This window comes from Lynx rufus, unplaced genomic scaffold (assembly GCF_022079265.1).
Source record: "Lynx rufus isolate CCGP_SWC_20201006 ecotype Redwood Valley unplaced genomic scaffold, mLynRuf1.p SCAF_10, whole genome shotgun sequence".
NCBI classification, from domain to species: domain Eukaryota; kingdom Metazoa; phylum Chordata; class Mammalia; order Carnivora; family Felidae; genus Lynx; species Lynx rufus.
The window spans coordinates 86718539-86738128 of record NW_025814824.1 but is presented as its reverse complement, the minus strand read 5'-3'; the positions used below and the strand labels follow the sequence as shown (position 1 = coordinate 86738128).

General features: G+C 46.6%; 2 protein-coding genes across 2 annotated transcripts in view; both read right to left on the bottom strand.

The window, feature by feature from the left end:
- Positions 1-840: 840 nt before the first annotated feature.
- Positions 841-19590, bottom strand: part of LOC124526877 (neutrophil gelatinase-associated lipocalin-like) — a 38807-nt gene continuing 20057 nt past the window's right edge. Inside the window, exon 6 of the mRNA XM_047100078.1 lies at positions 841-872. Within this exon, the coding sequence (XP_046956034.1) occupies positions 853-872 (20 nt within the window). The 3' untranslated portion in view covers positions 841-852. The remainder of the gene's footprint in view (positions 873-19590) is intronic.
- LOC124526887 (neutrophil gelatinase-associated lipocalin-like) lies at positions 853-4394 on the bottom strand. The gene is made up of 6 exons (XM_047100090.1): positions 4257-4394; positions 3597-3733; positions 2146-2225; positions 1883-2002; positions 1567-1668; positions 853-872 (listed from the first exon to the last, which is right to left on the bottom strand). Exons 1-6 carry the CDS (start codon positions 4392-4394, stop codon positions 853-855), a joined length of 597 nt encoding a protein of 198 aa, XP_046956046.1.

The following is a 19590-nucleotide window of genomic DNA, read 5'->3' as shown; positions in this document are numbered from 1 at the left end:
GACCTCCTCCAATTTGAGGCTAAATATAATCAGTTACCCATCACAACCCCAGTGCAGCTTTTCCCACCCATGGGTCCTGTCCTCATGCTTTAATAAAATCACATTTTTGCACCAAAGATATCTTCAATAAATATTTATTGGCCCTTAGCTTGGGAGCCCCCCATCACTCCAAAACTTTATCACTGGTGACAGAGGGGTGACAGCACCTCAACCCACCCCCCCCAACCCTCTCCATCTGCCTGGTTCTGGCTGGACCTCTGACATTGGACCTGCTGCAGGTGGTTGAACATGGGTGTGAGATGTGCCCCTTCAGTGTGCTAGGAGGCAGGGGCAAGTCACGACTCCTGCTGGTCTGGGTCTGGGCCTGGATTTGGGAGCTAGAAGTGTTCAGTCAAAGCTGGAATCAGCTTCTGTGGCCTCCATCCCTTGCTGGGGAACACAATACCTGGGAGTGATGCTAATAGGAGCCTGCCCTTGATTCTTTTCCCTCTCAGAGGGCCCAGAGGTCAAGGAGCACAGGTTGGAGTTTGGGGGACATGTGTTTATTTAGACAGTAATGAGGGGTTCCATTAACAGGGCAGTCTGGGAAGCAGTGAGCTGGTGGGCTGTGTAGTGAGAATGGTCCCCTGGATCTCTCACTGGTGTCCAGAGTGGTGGGGACAGCTGGACAATGCCCTGAGCAGAGGTCGACGTGAGGGGGATGGGGTGGAGAGAGTCAGAGGGCACCTGAGAGGGAGTCAGGGGAATAAAGAGGTGCTGGGCAGGTGGGACAAAGGCAGACTTGGGACCCCCTCCCAGATGCACCCTGGCTACCATCAGCCCCCTCTCCAGCCATACTTACCACACCTTTGCTCACTCATCGATGCACTGATCTGTGGAGGACAAAGTGGTCAGCATGGGCAGGGGTGTGTGTGTGGGATCCTTGACCTCCAGGGCCCCTGCACTGCCCCTGGGCTGTCCTGGATCCAGTCACAGAAGCTCTGGGGCTTCCCTTCAGGGATGGTACAGCAGAGGACTAGATGATAGGGAAGGGGACTGAAGGAGAGGCCTGAGGACAAGCAGACCTGGGTGATACCCATTCTCCAAAGAAGGCAGGTGAGGCTCAGCCAAGTTCCTGCTTGGGCACCAAGTCTTCTGCCTGCTTACCTGCTGAGTCCTGACACACCCTCAGCCTTGGGGAGGCACCTGCCCAGGCCAGGCTGCCTGAGGACAAGGGCACCTGCCAAGTCAGTGGTGAGCCAGCCCCAGGGCAAAGGGGGAGGTGGTCCAGGACAAACAGGCCAGGCAGGGAAGAGGAAGAGGGAGAAATGACCAGGAAAGGAGACTGGGGAAGCTTGGCCCTAAATGTGTAATTCTCATGTGGGCAGGACTGAGCTATTGTGAAGGAGGAAACTTGGGAACCAGAACCCTGGGTGTGACAGGGTCTTCTTGAACCCAAAGTGGCTCCTGGAGCTCCAGTGACTATAGCAGGGCCCTGCCTCCCTTCTCTCTCCCCTTCTCTAGTGAGGCAACATCAGGCCTGGGCAGTACCCATATACCCTTCTCCTGTCACCAGCTGGTGATTACCAATGTGGATAGGGAAGATGATGTGGTCATCGGTGAGGCCCAGGGCTTTGGCGAAGCTAATGAAGTTTTCCTTCAGCTCATGGGTCAACTCCTTGGTCCTCCCTGTGACCAAGATGGCTGGTGAGTGGCTGGCAAAAGCCCCATAAATATTGTGGAACCCATGAATGATGCCTCAGACCCCTCCCCACCTCTCTTTTCACAGATCCCTCTCCCACCTCCCAGGGCTCGGAGTGTAGGTAACCTTGGGGGCTGGGTGTTGTGGGCCTCTTCTTCCCCAACACAAACAAGAGCCAGGCCCCAGGGGGGTAAGACCCACCATAGAGGGTGATCTTGAAGAACTCCCGGTTTTTGTAAACTGTCTTGAAGAACACCGTGGCAACCTGGTTGTAGTCTGTGGCCACCACTCGTACAGTGTAGCTCTGAGTTCCAATGTAACCTGCATGGCAGACACTAAGGAATTAGCCTGCCCTGGCCAGGTAGAAGGAGCCATTGCTTCCACCCCGACCTCCACAGGTTGGCATCTGTGTGGAGGGACAGGAAGGTCAGTGACCTTGGAGACCCAATCCACTTGGGACTCACGCTCAATGTTGCCCAGGGTGAATTCGCCTGGCTGTGAACTTGGGATGAAAATTCTGAGCCAGTGGTCACAGGTCTCGTTCCTGTGGAAGCAAGAGATGGGTGGGTAAGAGGGTGACAGCCCACCGTGCCACAGCAGGAGCCTCACTCCCCACCCCTCAGATGGGCCTGGCTCTTCCCCACTGAGCCCATCCCTGCCTCTCCCTGCCAACTCTGCCCTGAGCCCACTCTGACCTGCCCATACTCTCCCTCCCAGCACCTACTGTCCTTCCTTCTTCTGGGCTGTTTCCCCTTGGCAGCCTTTGCTCCATACTTTTCCTCACACCAAGGCATTTGTCCCATATATATATATTTTTTTAATTTTAACATTTTCATTAATTTTTGAGAGAGAGAGAGAGAGAGACAGAGCAAGAGGTGGGGAGGAGCAGAGAAAGAAGGAGACACAGAATCCAAAGCAGGCCCCAGGCTCTGAGTTGTCAGCACAGAACCCGACGCGGGGCTCACACCGACAAACCGTGAGATCATGACCTGAGACAAAGTTGGACGCTTAACCAACTGAGGTACCCAAGTGCCCATGTCCTCTATTCTTATCTTTCGGGACCCCGCTATAACCATTCTTGGGGGAATCACCACCAAGGCTCCAGTCTGCTGGATGCCAAAGACTCCCTTAGCTGTTGGGCCAACATCTAGTCCCCTGGCACTCCAGAGCCGATATCCCAACACCTGCCCCTCTTCGGACCCTTCAATGACAGATGCTCTATCCCCATACCCAAGTGCCAAATCCAGAAACCCAGAGGAGCTGGGTAAGCCTTGCCTCCCCTCTCTAGGTCCTAATCTGCCCCAAACTCTGGTCATCTCCACCTATGATTGATCAGCCTCCTGGGCTGCACACCATCATTCCTCTCCCTGCTGCAGCCATACCCACTCCTCACCAGTACCTGAGGCCCCTGCCACTGTGGCCACCCCCCCCCCCCCACTGCTCATCAGCTCCTGCTCAGGGCAGCCATGAAATGGCTTGCTGTTTCTTGAAGAAGTGGCTCTCTCTGACTCAGCCCAGCAGCCCTGCCATGAAGGTCCCAGGCCTTCTACTGACGCAGGTTGGTTCCTCAAGGCCCATTCCATAGACCACCTCCCTAGAAGCCCTTAAGAATGTCCTAGGTGGGATTCCACGCTAGATCCAGTGACCCTCCTCCCATTCTAGGACACCCTGCTCTCTTTGGTAGAGAGTCTCTGTCCATCCTCAGTACTCTACTGTGTCTGTGCTGAAGTGACCAAGAAATGTTGATCTAGTGAATGAAAGAAGGAATAAGCACAAGGATCCAGTACCCAATGGTAGGACGAATGATCATCTTTCAGCTTTGGTCACCCCTTGGCTAAGACATTAGTCTGCTTCTTGGACCCCCAAGGCAGTCCTGTAGGTCCCCCATGCTCCCTTAGGAGGTGGTGGCACTCACCAGGCCAGGATAGAGGTGACATTGTAGCTGTTCTCTTCGTTCAGCTCGTAGGTGGTGGCATACATCTTCAAGTGGCTGTGTTCTTCTTTATTAAATGCATTCCCTGCCAATCCTACGATGTACCATTTCCCCTGGAACTACAATGGGGGCTGGTGATAGGCAGGGCAAGGAGCAGCCCTAAGGGACCCTCCTGCTCCATCCCTGCAGGCACCTCTAGGCAGCCTGGGCCTCAACCAGAAGCCCCTCTAACTGGGCTGCTGGGACCCAGACTGGCCACACAGGCTGGGCTGATGATCCTGGTGGAGCTGTAGCCCATCAGGCCAGGTGGGAGCACTGAGTGTGTCAGGGACCAGGTGACCCTTGGCAAGTGGCCAGCTAGCTTCCCTGAGCCTCAGTTTCCTCATTATGTAGAGGGCCTGAAGGTGTTCCCACCTTGCAAGGACTACAGGGATTATGGAAGAAAGTGTAGACTAGGGGAGTCTGTCTACTCAGCTAACCCTCTTGTCAGCAAGGTTGCATGTTGTTGGAGGTTTCAGGTGTGTCTTCCATCAGGGCACCAGAGGGCAGACTGAGCTAAAGTCTGAGCCCATCCTGTCTCTCCTCCCCTCTGTTCACACTCTTCTCAGGGCCTCCCTGCACCTGCCCCTCCAGGCCCCTTACCAGCTCATTTTGGAAGTCAGGCTGCAGAGGGACCCTGTGCAGAGGCGGGGCTGGGATCAGGTTTGGGGTGGAGTCCTGGGCCTGGGTCTGCAGGGCCCCCAGCAGGGCAAGGCTCAGCCACAGGAGACCTAAGGCCATGACTTCAGGGCTGAGGAAGCAGGCACCACTCCAGATATTCCCTGATAGAGGGGATGAGTGAGGAGGCTTCTGGGGGGATGCTATTTATGGTCTCTGTGGCCAATGGCTCACCCCAGGGTGGAGCGACATAGCCTTTGCCAAATCCTGGAAGGGTGAGGCAATTGCTAGTATCTCATGCTGAAGATCATGGCAAGCTTTCTGCCCTTCCCCTAGGTCAGGATTATGCAAGATGAGGGGCAGAAAGGTCCATGAGGCTAGAGGATGCATTCCCCATATCTCCACATCTCTGGCAGGGACAGTGACTGTCTCCACAGTCTCTTCCCCCTGGTTAGCACTGTGTGTGGTCAGGGGTCTGTGATCTGGACCAGCTGTCATCTCTGACCTCCAGGAGCTTCTCTGCTCTGGCCCAAGTACACGGTGGGGTAAGTGCGGTGGGGCCCCCTTATTGCACCTAATGAAAACAGAGAATGCCTCCCACCAACAGAGCCCATGCTGCTTTGTGGGTCTCCAAAAGGAAGGGAAGGGGACTCAGCTGAAAGAGGACATTCCTGGTAGGGAAGGACAGAGTGTACCCTGTGCTGCTCATGGAGCTCAGATCCTGGCCTTCCCAGGTACCCACCCTAGGCCTTGGCACAAGGTGAGACACCCTTTCCCTGACCCCACAACCAAAGACCTACCGGGGAGTGTTCCTTATGAAGGAGCATAAGGCAAGCTGAGGGCAAAGCACATGTTAGCATGCCTCTTCCCCTAGGTGGGATATGTATGACATTCTTCAGGCACTCCTTGATGCCCAAGAACAAAGGAAAGGAGTGAAAACAAATTGTTAGCTGATAGAGATCACAGGTTTGCAGGACTTGAGTCTCCATTAATTTACCCTTGTTCTAGTAAATTAGGAGAAAAATGGAATCTTATCAATTCCCTAATCTCCAGAAACCTATACTCAGTTTCCTGGAGCCCCAGTATCAACCTCCCCCTCATAGTGATATGGGGAAGAAAGGCAAGAAGGAAATGGCACATGGCATTAAATTTCATTATGACCTGCAGCCCATTGACAAATACATGAGGCAAAAATGGAGTGTAACATTTCTCCAGGAATTCCTTACTGTCTTTATGTTAATGCTTTGCTAGAGGGCAAAACAACCTTAGCTTGACAACATCTAGGCCTCCAGTAATGTGCAAGTCTTCTTGAGAATATGAAAATCCCTTTAGAAACTTCCTCTTAACTTTATCTCCCCCAACCCATGGTATATAACCAGTCACTCTTCACAACCCCAGTGCAGCAGCTCTTTCTGTCCAAGAGTCCTGTCCCCATGCTTTAACAAAATCACCTTTGGACTGCAAGCTGTATTACAAAGCTCTAATCATCAAGACAGTATGGTACTGGCACAAAAACAGACACTCAGATCAATGGAACAGAATAGAGAACCCTGAAGTGTACCCACAAACGTATGGCCAAGTAATCTTTGACAAAGCAGGAAAGAATAATATTCAATGGAATAAAGATAGTCTCTTCAGCAAGTGGTGCTGGGAAAACTGGACAGCAACATACAGAAAAATGAACCTGGATCACTTCCTTACACCATACCCCAAAATAAACTCAAAATGGATGAAAGACCTAAATGTAAGACAGGAAACCATCAAAATCCTTGAGGAGAAATCAGGCAAAACCCTCTTTGACCTTGGCCACAGCAACTTCTTACTCAACATGTCTCCAGAGGCAAGGGAAATAAAAGCAAAAATGACCTACTGGGACCTCATCAAAATAAAAGCTTCTGCACAGCAAAGGAAACAATCAGCAAAACTAAAAGGCAACGATGGAATGTGAGAAGATATTTGCAAATTACTTATCAGATAAAGGATTAGTATCCAAAATCTATAAAGAACTTATCAAACTCAACACCCAAAAAACAAATAATCCAGTGAAGAAATGGGCAAAAGACATAAATAGACACTTCTTCAAACAAGACATCCAGGTGGCCAACTGACACATGAAAAAATGCTCAACATCACTCATCATCGGGGAAATACAAATCAAAACCACGATGAAATACCACCTCACACCTGTCAGAATGGCAAACATCAACAACTCAGGCAACAAAAGATGTTGGCGAGGATGCAGAGAAAGAGGATCTCTTCTGCACTGCTGGTGGGAATGCAAACTGGTGCAGCCACTCTGGAAAACAATATGGAGGTTCCTCAAAAAAATTAAAAATAGAACTATCCTACAACCCAGCAATTGCACTACTAACTATTTATCCAAGGGATACAGGGATGCTGTTTCAAAGGAGCACATGCACCCCAATGTTTATAGCAGCACTATCAACAATAGCTAAAGTATGGAAAGATCCCAAATGTCCATCAATGGATGAATGGATAAAGAAGATGTGGTATATTTGTATGCATATACATATACATATGTGTGTGTGTGTGTGTGTGTGTGTGTATACACACAATGGAGTATTACTTGGCAATTCAAAAAGAATGAAATCTTGCCATTTGCAACTACATGGATGGAACTAGAGGGTATTATGCTAAGCAAAAATTAGTCAGAGAAAGACAAATATCATATGACTTCACTTATATAAAGACTTTAAGATACAAAACAGATAAACATAAGGGAAGGGAAGAAAGAATTATATAAAAACAGGGAGGGGGACAAAAACTTGAGAGACTCTTAAATATGGAGAACAAACAGAAGGTTACTGGAGGGGTTGTGGGGGGGGGATGGGCTAAATGTGTAAGGGGCATTAACGAATCTACTCCTGAAATCATTGTTACACTATATGCTAACTAATTTGGATCTAAATTTAAAAAATAAATTAAATTAAAAAAATTTTTTAAATCACTTTTTGTGCACCAAAGATATCTCAAAAATTCTTTCTTGGCTGTCAGCTCTGAATCCCCACCATTCCAAAGCCACATCATTCATACCTTGAGTCATTGCTCCATTTCATCCATGCCCCATTGGCAAGGTGAACCCAGACTTCAGCTGGCCCCTAAGGGACTTGGCCCCTCCTGTGGGCCCAGTGGACAGAAACCCCAAGCTAGGCATGCCAGCCACAAATAAGACAGCTTGACAGAGTAGAACTCTGAGGCTAAAGTCCCGGTTCCATCCTGCTGGGGGACAATGCGAGCCATGCATTTGCACTTTGTAAAAAGGGGTGGTGGGCTGGGGCCCCAAGGGGGGCTCCCTACCCTGCCTCTCTGGACACCAGGTACTTTGGGTCACAGTGAGTGCTAGGACTCAGCCTCATCCTTGAGAGATCAATGATACCACCTGCCATCTCTGGCCATTATCTTGGACTGTGGAGCCCAGGCTAGGACTGGACCCCCAGAAGTGCTCCCGCCATGGCTGATCCCAGCTTTGTCCAGGAGGGAGGCACTTTCCTCATGGGGGCTTGGCTGTCCATGGGAGGCAGTGATGGGTCCCAGCCCCTGGGCCGTGTCTCCTAGGTGTCACCAAGTTGGCCAGAGCTGGTGGAATGCCTAACCTGAAGCTGTCCTGAGGGCTCACTGGCCACAGATGAGACTCCCAGAACCTCAATGGCTCTTCTATCTGTTGCAGGGGAACAAGCTAGCCTAACATGGCCTTTGGGTGGTGGGCCCTGAGAGAAGGGACTCTGGGTAAAGAGGGAACATAAGGAAAACTGAGGGCAATGTACAAGCTAGAACTCCACCCTCCCAGGTGGGATATGTGTGACATTCCTCTGGCTGCCCAAGAACAAAGAAAAGGTAAACACACACACACACACACACACACACACACACACACACACAAATGGTTGACTGATAGAGATCCCAGTCATGCTGGACATGAGTCGCCCATCAGTTTACAAATATCTTAGTAGATTATAAGAAAAGGCAGTGTTATCAATAGCCTGATCTCCAGAAGTCTATAGACTCAATTTCCTGGAGCCCTATTATCACCCCCACCCCCATGGTGATGCAGGGAAGAAAGGCAAGAAGTAAATATAAGGTAAATTAAATTTCCTGATATGCTGCAACCCATTAACAAATAATTGAGGCAAGGACTAGAACAACATTTCTCTAGGAACCCCTACCATTCCTAATACAAATGCCTTACTAGAGGTAAAACAACCTTAGCTTGACAATAGCAAGGCCTGAGGTGATTAGGAGTCCTCTTTAGCATATCAAAGTCCTTCTGGAGGCCTCCCTTCCTTTTGACTATACCCCCCTCTAACTTCATAGTACATAATCAGTCAGTCTTCACAACCAGAGTGCAGCTCTTTCTGCCCATGGGGCCTGTCTCCTTGCTTTAATAAAATCACTTTTTTTTTTGCACCAAACACATCTTCAGGAATTCTTTCTTGGCTATTAGCTCTGGAACAACCCCCCCCCCCACACACACACACACTCTAAAACCTTATCATTTGTCTCCCAATATGGAAGTGTCAGTCTTTTCATCTGGACTCTGAGCTTCGGTGCAAACTTGGTTCCTTTACTCTTATTTCTGGGGCTTTTCAAGGAGTATGGTGTTATTGGAACACTTTCCTGTTTATTGTTCAGGTTATACTCCTCTAGCCCATGGCTACTCTACGGGGAGGAGAAAGCCTGGCTTTTGTCTGGAAGTGAGTGTCCAGTCAGGAAAGGCAAAATGACCCAGAAACTTGATGCCCTCTCTTTATTCCTATCCTTATACGTAATTGTCTGTTTTAGGCACGGCACAGCCACCTAAGTGACTAGCATGGCTGCCAATCTTAAGACTCCCGTGTGAGGTTTCCTCCTCATCGGTCTAATGTGATCCTCTCCACATCCCTGGTCTAGCCAGTTCTGGCTATGGGACCTACCCTGGGTGCCGGCAAAACAAGTCCTGATTGAATTAAAACCCAACTGGGAATGTTTCCTACGAAGTCGGCTCTAACGATGTTATGTGTTGGAATGTAGGTTAGATCATCATGGGTTTCTGTCTTCACTGTTTTCAGTCCATGACCTCTGCTAACTACTACTTAAATTACAAAATTGGGCAATTCCCCCTTGTAAAACTTTTCCAGTGTTTTCCATGGGTTAAAAACGGTGGTCTCCTCAGCCTTCTCAGCAAGGCAAACTAGGTCCATCTGCCCACACCTATTTGTAGCCTAGGATGCAATGGGAAAACAGGGGGACACTAGCATCCCTCCTACAGAAGTCCTTAGCAGCTGATCATAGCGAATCAAGGTATGCCTCAGATCACTTTGACACCTCAGGAACCTCTGATATATCTTGTGCCTGGGATGCCACCTGGGAGTTGGGGGGGAGGGGCGTGGATTTTTGTGGTAATGGACTTTCTATACTTTTCTCTCTCTAGGAGGAGGATGGGACCTTCTCCTTGGTTGCCAATGACTCATCCTTGGGATGCCTTTTCAACCCACTGGAAACAATTTGGATTGCAAAATTTAGGAAAGGACTGATTTCCTGTAACACTGCATGGCCTTAGTAGGATGAAGAAGTTAGATCTCTTCTGCAGAAAACAGGGTAAATGGACGGAGGCACCCTAGTTCCAGGCCCTCACAGTTCTAAGTGAGGACCCAGACCAAAAGGTCTGTTGCAGAATGTATTTACTTTGAGGCGCCTGGGTGGCTCAGGCGACTGACTTCAGCTCAGGTTATGATCTCACAGTTTGTGAGTTCAAGCCCCCTGTCAGGCTCTGTGCTGACAGCTCAGAATCTGGAGCCTGCTTCGGATTCTGTGTCTCCCCCTCTCTCTTCCCCTCCCCTGCTCATGCTGTGTGTGTGTGTCTCTCAATAATAAATAAATGTTAAAAATTTTTTTTACAGAATGTATTTGCCCAAATGTGTGTGGCTAGTAAGCTCCCTCCCAACATAGTGGATGTCCTAACAGGCCTCCTCCTGATGGAACTCAGTTGCTAGAGGAAATACAGGCCATCCCTGACAAAGGGGATGCTGACTCTTTCTCTCTGTTCCTCCTCCTAATAGATGTGGGGGCCTCTCCCTCATTCATTTCCCTAGTTAATGGCTATAATTGGAGCCAACCGCGGTTAGTCTATCTAGGAGCAGGGACTTGAAGAATATTCTCCAGCAGCTGCTGAAACTCCCTTTGTTTCAGGGAAATTCCCCGTCTTCTCTAGCCTGGCATAGACTCCCTATTTCCACTTTGGTGGAAATCAAAACAAACAAACAAACAAACAAACAAACATGGTGTCTCCTCTTTTCCCAGATGACAAGGGTTAGAACCAGGAATCCTCTTTCTCTGCTTTTTGGCATTTTGCCTCTTCTGCCTTCCCCTCCCCCTGCTCCTTTTCTGCCTCACCTTCCTTGTGACCTAAGTAACTGGCTTCTATACCATCCTTCCACCCGCATGTCAAGGAGCAATGAGCACCCCTTTGGATCGCCCACTTCAGATTCCCCCACTGCTGTCCCAGGTAAAATATGACAATGGGGAACAAATCGATTGTCTTTTAAGTGAACGCAGGTGGAACGTATTCGACATTTAAGCTTATTTAAGTTTGTTGGTTTAGCTAAGATAGATATGTATTTAAAGTTACCAGCATCAAATTAAAACTTTATTCTATCAAGGTTTCCTAAAGATCAAATAAGCTCATGTCTCTGTTGCAATTTGTTAGCAACAAGATGACTTAAAGTAATAGTTAATTTTGTGTATCTCAAAGTTTTCACGGATAATTGTTAAGATAGCTTTCCTAGTCTTTGGTAATCTGACACTTGGATAAATGGGATTGAATTCACTGGATATCTAGGTCTTTTCCAAATAGAATGGAGTGCTAAAGCATTGATTACTGAACATAGATTTGTGCTTTTGACTTCTTATTGCAGAGAAAGTAGGAATATTTGGGTCTATTGGAAAACATGGTTTATCCTTAATTCATTCATGAATTTGCCATCTAAAGGATTCTGGTGTAACAGTTTACAAATGGTTACTACTTAGTCTCAGCTGGACACTAAGGTTGCTAAGAGTCAAAATTCTGCTAAACATAATTAAGACTGATGGAAATAAGGAAAGCCACTCTATTGTGGGAGAAGTGAATAAAGTACACCAAAGATGGCTGATGGGGCTAAAACAAACTCTGGTCTCTAGCTTAGAGACCCCTCCTCTGGGTTCTTCTTCCTTTGCTGCATACACGAACCCCCCCCCAATATGGAGGCTGATAAATATAAATTACCCTTCCCACTCGCATTTGGGGCTCAGATCTTTGGGGAAACCATCTCCTCTGAGCCCGTGGATGTTAAATAAATCTCTGATCCACCAAGATCTCTGAGTGCTGGTTGGTTTTTCCGCCAGTGTTCCAGCCTGGTTCCATAACAAATTTGGTTCCCTGACCAGTAAACCCAACCACGCTGGCCCATTGTTGCCACCAATTTGGGAGAACGGTGAGGGGGTGACGGAATGAGGGATTGCAAGGAAGAGTGAGCGCCCTGCCTGAAGTTTGGCAGTCTCCTGCTCGGTTGCCTCAGGCCAGCCCCAGCTCTGCTGTTCCCGCCAGACTCCAGGAAAGTTGGCAGGTGAGGACCTGGACCCCACGTCGGAACCGGTAAGGCTGGGGCCCAATCTAGTCAGGCCCACTCACAAGGGTGGAAGGGGGACCTGATCACTCCCTGAGACTTCAGAAGTCTCACAAGTAGGGATTCTATGGGAGGGAATGTAATAACATCTGGTGTGTATGTGAATGTGAGACTCGGTCTAACTTGCCTGCTGAATTCAATTCTGTAGCTCCACGGGCGGGTGCCCTTGGGGTCTTAGGGGCCCATGGAGTCTGAGTGGGCCCATCTGCAATTCCGTGATGGATGGCACTTGGTCTGTGGCAATATCAGAGTGGTTTCTGATCGTGGGTTGCAGGGCTGTGACCTGTGGGGCTGAGCGTCACCTGGGTTCCTTCAGGACATGGCCAGGCAGGCATCTGGCTGGTCTCCTCATTGGAGGGGGTGCCCCTGTCCTTCTGTCTTTGTGACTCCACCTCAAGGGAGCATCATGGGGTTGGGACGGAGCAAGGAGAGCCAGGCAAAGGTTTTAGCTGCTTTACCCGGAGACTCACCCAGGGAGGCAAAGAAGCAACCCACCACTCCCCTAGTGTTCTGCCTCCTCATGACTCATTAGGCTCCCTCTCCCTTTCCCTGAGCTTGAAACTCCTCCCTTGTCTGTGTTGCTGCCACCAGGCTCAGGCCCTCTCCAGATGCTGGTCCACATCCACTGCTATCAAGAGGCTCTCCAAGGGATCAGAGCAGGAAGCCGAGAAAGCCATAAATATAGACCTACTTCAAGGGGAAATGACATTAAAAAGAATAAGTGTCCCAACCAGGGAAAGTCCCAAAACCCCAGCCGAAATCAGGAGGAACCTCGAGAAGGGGACCTTATAGTCTAGCCGAGATAGAACCAGACTAAAAGGGGACACTGACTCTCTCTCCCTGTTCCTCTGCTTAATAGAGGTGAGGGATTCTCCCTCATTTCCCAGGTTAATGGCTATAATTGGAGCCAACTGTGGTTAGTCTACCTCGGGACAGGGACTTTAAGGAATCATTCCCAAGCAGTTGCTGCTTCTGCCTTCCCCTCCCCCTCATGTTTCTGCACCAACTTGGGTGTGGTCCTATACCATCCTCAATGTCTCAGGCACCATTGGCTCCTTGTCCCACCCTCCAAGTCAAGGAGCAAAGTCCACCCCGCCACCCCCACCTTGGACCACCCATTTCAGATATCTCCACTAGTGCCCCAGATGAAAATTGACAATGGGGAAAAATTGATTGACTTTTAGGTGGACGCAGGTGAAACATATTCGATGTTTAAACTAATTTAAGTTTATTGGACCTGTCTTTAAAGTTATCAGCAAAGATCAAATAAGTTCATGTTATCTCTGTTGCAATTTGTTAATGACAGTTCATTTTTTCTGTCTCTAAGTTTTCATGGGCAATTGTTAAGATAACTTTCAAGGTCCTTGGTAACCTGAAACTTTCCAAATGGAATGGGATGCTAAAGCTTTGATGATTGAACACAGATTTGTGTTTTTAACTTCTTATTGCTGAGAAATTTAAGGCTTTTCAGATCTATTGGAAAACATGCTTTGTACTTAATTGGTTCATGAATTTACCATATAAAAAAAATTCTGGGAGCACCTGGGTGGCTCAGTCGGTTGGGCATCCAACTTCAACTCAGGTCATGATCTCATGGTTTGTGAGTTTGAGCCCAACGTCAGGCTCTGTGCTGGCAGCTCAGAGCCTGGACCCTGTTTCAGATTCTGTCTCCCTCTCTCTCTGCCCCTCCCCCAGTTGTGCTCTGTCTCTCTCTGTGTCTCAAAAATAAATAAATGTATGGCACAAAAACAGACACATAGACCAATGGAATAGAATAGAAACCCCAGAACTGGACCCACAAACGTATGGCCAACTCATCTTTGACAAAGCAGGAAAGAACATCCAATGGAAAAAAGACAGCCTCTTTAACAAATGGTGCTGGGAGAACTGGACAGCAACATGCAGAAGGTTGAAACTAGACCACTTTCTCACACCATTCACAAAAATAAACTCAAAATGGATAAAGGACCTAAATGTGAGACAGGAAACCATCAAAACCTTAGAGGAGAAAGCAGGAAAAGACCTCTCTGACCTCAGCCGTAGCAATCTCTTACTCGACACATCCCCAAAGGCAAGGGAATTAAAAGCAAAAGTGAATTACTGGGACCTTATGAAGATAAAAAGCTTCTGCACAGCAAAGGAAACAACCAACAAAACTAAAAGGCAACCAACGGAATGGGAAAAGATATTTGCAAATGACATATCGGACAAAGGGCTAGTATCCAAAATCTATAAAGAGCTCACCAAACTCCACACCCGAAAAACAAATAACCCAGTGAAGAAATGGGCAGAAAACATGAATAGACACTTCTCTAAAGAAGACATCCGGATGGCCAACAGGTACATGAAAAGATGTTCAGCGTCGCTCCTTATCAGGGAAATACAAATCAAAACCACACTCAGGTATCACCTCACGCCAGTCAGAGTGACCAAAATGAACCAATCAGGAGACTATAGATGCTGGAGAGGATGTGGAGAAACGGGAACCCTCTTTCACTGTTGGTGGGAATGCAAATTGGTGCAGCGGCTCTGGAAAGCAGTGTGGAGGTTCCTCAGAAAATTAAAAATAGACCTACCCTATGACCCAGCAATAGCACTGCTAGGAATTTATCCAAGGGATACAGGAGTACTGATGCATAGGGGCACTTGTACCCCAATGTTTATAGCAGCACTCTCAACAATAGCCAAATTATGGAAAGAGCCTAAATGTCCATCAACTGATGAATGGATAAAGAAATTGTGGTTTATATACACAATGGAATACTACGTGGCAATGAGAAAAAATGAAATATGGCCTTTTGTAGCAACGTGGATGGAACTGGAGAGTGTGATGCTAAGTGAAATAAGCCATACAGAGAAAGACAGATACCATATGGTTTCACTCTTATGTGGGTCCTGAGAAACTTAACAGGAACCCATGGGGGAGGGGAAGGAAAAAAAAAAAAAAAACGAGGTTAGAGTGGGAGAGAGCCAAAGCATAAGAGACTGTTAAAAACTGAGAACAAACTGAGGGTTGATGGGGGGTGGGAAGGAGGAGAGGGTGGGTGATGGGTATTGAGGAGGGCACCTTTTGGGATGAGCACTGGGTGTTGTATGGAAACCAATTTGTCAATAAATTTCATATATAAAAAAACAAAAAAAAAACAAAAGATATGAGTACAATAAAAAAATAAAAATAAATAAATGTAAAAAATTTTTAAAAATTCTGATGTAAACACCTCTCAATTGGTTACTAAGTCTTCAATTGGAGACTAAGGTTTCGTAAGAGTTAAAATTCTGGTAAATGTACTTAAGACTGATGAAAACAAAGAAAACAACCCTGTATATAGGAAAATAGGAGGTATATAAGAAAGATATAAAGAATGAAAATACACTTTTCTTGAGGGTAGAAGAAAGTAATTTTGTCCTAAGTGAGACTGGTTATTTGGGGAAAAAATGGCTTTGGGACAAAATTTGAAAGCAAAAGAAAGTTGTAGCAGGTTAAGATGAATGAAATTTTAAAAGTACACTGGTATAAGGTTGAAATTCTGCTTTTCTCTCAGCTCAAATGACAAGTTTTCTTGAACTGTTGATCTGCTCTTGGTAAGACAATGCAAACAAAGGCTTATCCTCCAGGAAAATAAAAGTTTTAGGTCTCATCTCTATCAGGTCTTTGATTACTTAGTTAAAACTTCTCAATGTTGAAGGAGCTAGGTTTCAAGAACATGTGTATAATGCTATACATTCACCTTTGGGATATTTTATTGCCACTTTGGTTGAATAAATAAAATTGTAAGATTTGTAACGATCTGTAATCCTATTTAGGATGCACTTATGACTTCTGGGGTTTTAACAAACTTCTCAGGATTTAAATGGTAAATAAAGTCTTCTTGACCAACTAGGTCCTTTTATTTGGGATGCTAAGTTACTTGGAAAAGCACTGTCATACAATGGTAAACCTTAGGTTGTATTGCACAGGTAAATGCTGTAACTGCCCGAATATATGCAATTCCTAAAGTTTTAGTGTTTTGATATAAGGTCATCACTTAATATTCTGATTACTTGAGATGTTATGTGTCACAGAAATAACTGAATTTCTTTGTCAATTGCATCATAATGAACTCTCATCAGATCTTGAATGATGTCTATTTCTAAGATTTTGTCATTTATAATTGTTCTTATTCTCTCACAAAACGTGTTTCTTCTTCAAGGAGATTTATAAAAAGGACTTTGGGGATAAATACAGGTATTCAGCATCTTTAAGATTAATACTAAAATGGGTAAGAATTTCCAGAACTCAAAAGCTGCATTCAAATTGAACAAAAATTAGGAACATGGGATTAAATAAACTGAGGAAGATTATAGTTTTGTGATTCTTGTTAAAAATATTTCTGGTTCTCTAATGTTTCGTCTTCCAGATTAAGGAAACTTTCTCTTAAGATATCTATGATATACAAAAATGTCATAAAATATGCATTTATAAACTGAAACATTTATCTTTTCTCTCTACATAACTCCCCTGAAATTCAAAACTCTCAATGAGTATTCTTTCTTTCATGGCAATTACAATTGCTTGCATAAGTTCAATAAGAATCTGTTCATCTTGTAACAGGTCACCATTGGAAATACTGGTTATTTTACCAAGGCTTTGACTGGAATGTCATATTTGAGGATGACATTCATAGACTCAGATATGACCAGACAGCTTTAAGCAATTAGGGTTGGCTTTATAAAACATGGAGCCATAAAGCCCCTTGGAAATGTTGGCCTGGTGACTGACTTACAGAGTTCCCAGCAGCCTCACCAAGTGAGTAAAGAAGGTCACTTCCTGGCAGGTGCAGGAACCTCAGGATATCTTGGGGACCTTGTGAAGAGGAATTCGCCCAATTCTACAGGTATTGCAGGCCTGTCTGATGGCAAGTATTTGGCTTGGCTTCTGGCCTGGAGAGGCTACTAAAAGTTCAACCCAGAGATTCCTTATAAAAGGTTCCAACAAAGCAAACTTTAAAAGATCCTCATGACTAATCGCTATTCTTGCTGAGCTTATGTAAATAATTAGGCCAGATTTGTTAAGACTGGATTTGTTCTACAAACGAATTGGTCCCAATTGGGCTATCTCTAGAAAGGGGGGATTTTTAGAGAAAACAACTATGTTTCAACAATGTACCATTATGGATGTTAAATTCTAGTTATGATTGCCTTTAAATGTTTGTTGTTTGCCTAAACTAGACAACTTGAGGTAAACTTCAGAAAATTGTCCCTGTATTTCGTGTATAGACAATCTTCTGTGCTTGTTATTCTAGGGGATAATAATCAGACCCCATGGGCATGATTATTTAAACAACTGGACAGGATGGATCTCTAAATATGCAAACCATATCTTCCCTAAACCTGATCTGACAGTTACCAGGAACCCCCCCCTTTTGAAGACTCGGAGGTGGACTTTACTGACATACAACGAAATAGAGGATTCAGTTTCAGGTATCACCCCATGAGTCCATCACTCCAGAGCTAAGAAGGTAACTCAGAGGAACGCTCAACCTGGTGAAGTGATCCAGATCCAGTCAACCCACTTAAACTGACCCTCAAAAAGACACGGGCCCCTGAGATCTCCAGCCCTGCTCCAGCCACACCCCAGAAGCTGGCTGGCCTGCGCACGGCAGAAGCTTAAGGAATCAACATGTGGACTAAGCCCAGGGGTTTGGAAGCAACTCTGTGAGCCCTTGCCCCTTACTTGTGTCATAGCCCTGATCTTACTTCTTACTGTTGGGCTGATAGAGACTGCAGTAACAAGCTGGACATGGGACAAAAGAGGCATGCCAGGGGCGCCTGGATGGTTCCGTTGGTTAAGTAGCTGACTTCAGCTCAGGTCATGATCTCACGGTTCATGAGTTCGAGCCCCACAACAGGCTCTGTGCTGACAGCTCAGAGCCTGGAGTCTGCTTTGGATTCTGTGTCTCTGTCTCTCTCTGCCCCTCCCCTGCTCATGCTCTCTCTCAAAAATAAATAAACATTAAAAAAATTTTTAAAAAAGATCCATGCCAGGTCTCACATACCTCCTCTGGATGGGAGGATTATTAAGTATTGCCTGTATATTATGATAACCTCTCTCACCCTCACAACTGCCGCTTACCCACTTTGCCCCCAGGATTGTTATATAACAATAAGGGGGTCAAGGGCATTCAGCACCTTCACCTCCCTCCACAAAGATTGCTACAAGGGAAAAACACCCACTCTCTGTCAGTCACCTGGTGCCCCAAGGACTAAGTATTGCACCGTAGAGATAACCCAAAATGTCAGGGACCCATGTCACAACAAGGGCCTCCAGAGAGGGAAGCGAGCTTGCTACACTTACCTTCCTCAATGAGGGATCTCGGATGGGGGAGGGATGCCAGACAGGGCCCTTCAAAAAGTTATAAAGGATACCCAGGATAGGGTAATATAAGCCATAAAGGTGACCACTCCCCTGACAGCCTACCAAGGTTTGACCTTTCAGCCCTCAATCAGATGCTTACCAATTCCCCACTCCAGCATTGGGCCAACACTACTCTACAACTCCTCCATAAAATAGATAATCACACCCAAACCTGCTGGATGTGCTTGCCGCTCAGCCGGAGGGCTTACTTAGCCACTCCTATCCCTTTGACCTCTAATTCAGCCTACCGATGCTTAGAGGCCAACTGGACTCAGATGTTATTTCCTCTGCCTAACCCCAGAGATATCCGTGTACACTGAAGATCAGCTCCTAACAGCCTTTAGCCCCAAGTTCCGGGCTAAACGGGCAATCCTGCTACCCATTCTGATAGGCGCAGGAATTGTGACAGGAATAGGAACCAGAATAGGGGGCACAGGTTCATCTGTAGGACTGTACCATAGAGTATCTCAAGAGATAAATGAAGACATGGAACGGGTGGCAGATTCTCTGGTAACCTTACAAAGCCAAATAAACTCTCTGGTGGCAGTGACCCTCCAAAATAGGCAAGCCCTTGACCTCCTCACTTTAGAAAAAGGAGGGACTTGCATCCTTCTGGGGGAAGAATGTTGCTATTTCATAAACCAGTCAGGAATAGTTACAACTAAGGTTCAGGAACTCAAGGAAAGAATTCAACATAGACAACAGAAAAGTATCAATCAATGGAAAGGATGGGATCTCACGGATTGGGCATCCTGGCTTCCTGCCCTGGCGGGGCCCCTCCTCTCCATAATTTTATTTGTATCCATCGGCCCCTGTATACTGAATGCTGTGGTACATTTTATTGAAAATACTGTTGCTCAGGGGCGCCTGGGTGGCGCAGTCGGTTAAGCGTCCGATTTCAGCCAGGTCACGATCTCACGGTCCGTGAGTTCGAGCCCCGCGTCGGGCTCTGGGCTGATGGCTCAGAGCCTGGAGCCTGTTTCCGATTCTGTGTCTCCCTCTCTCTCTGCCCCTCCCCCGTTCATGCTCTGTCTCTCTCTGTCCCAAAAATAAATAAAGGTTGAAAAAAAAATTAAAAAAAAAAAAGAAAATACTGTTGCTCACCAAACTACTGCACATATCTTAGCCTTCTAAGAGTACCAACCTGTAAAACTGAAAGGTGATGCCTACTAAAAGTTTTTTTTTTTTTTTTAAGGCATCAAGGGGGAAATGTTGGAGAAGTGGATAAAGTACACCAAAGATGGCTGATGGAGTGAAAACAAACTCT

Bases quoted from the DNA above. Each gene is read 5' to 3' on its own strand.
- LOC124526887 (XM_047100090.1), bottom strand. From the start codon at position 4,394: ATGGCCTTAGGTCTCCTGTGGCTGAGCCTTGCCCTGCTGGGGGCCCTG. The intron at 2,003-2,145 runs GTGAGTCCCAAG...TCTGCCATGCAG, and splicing joins CACCCTGGGCAACATTGAGC to GTTACATTGGAACTCAGAGC. The intron at 1,669-1,882 runs GTGGGTCTTACC...TCTTGGTCACAG, and splicing joins CTTCAAGATCACCCTCTATG to GGAGGACCAAGGAGTTGACC.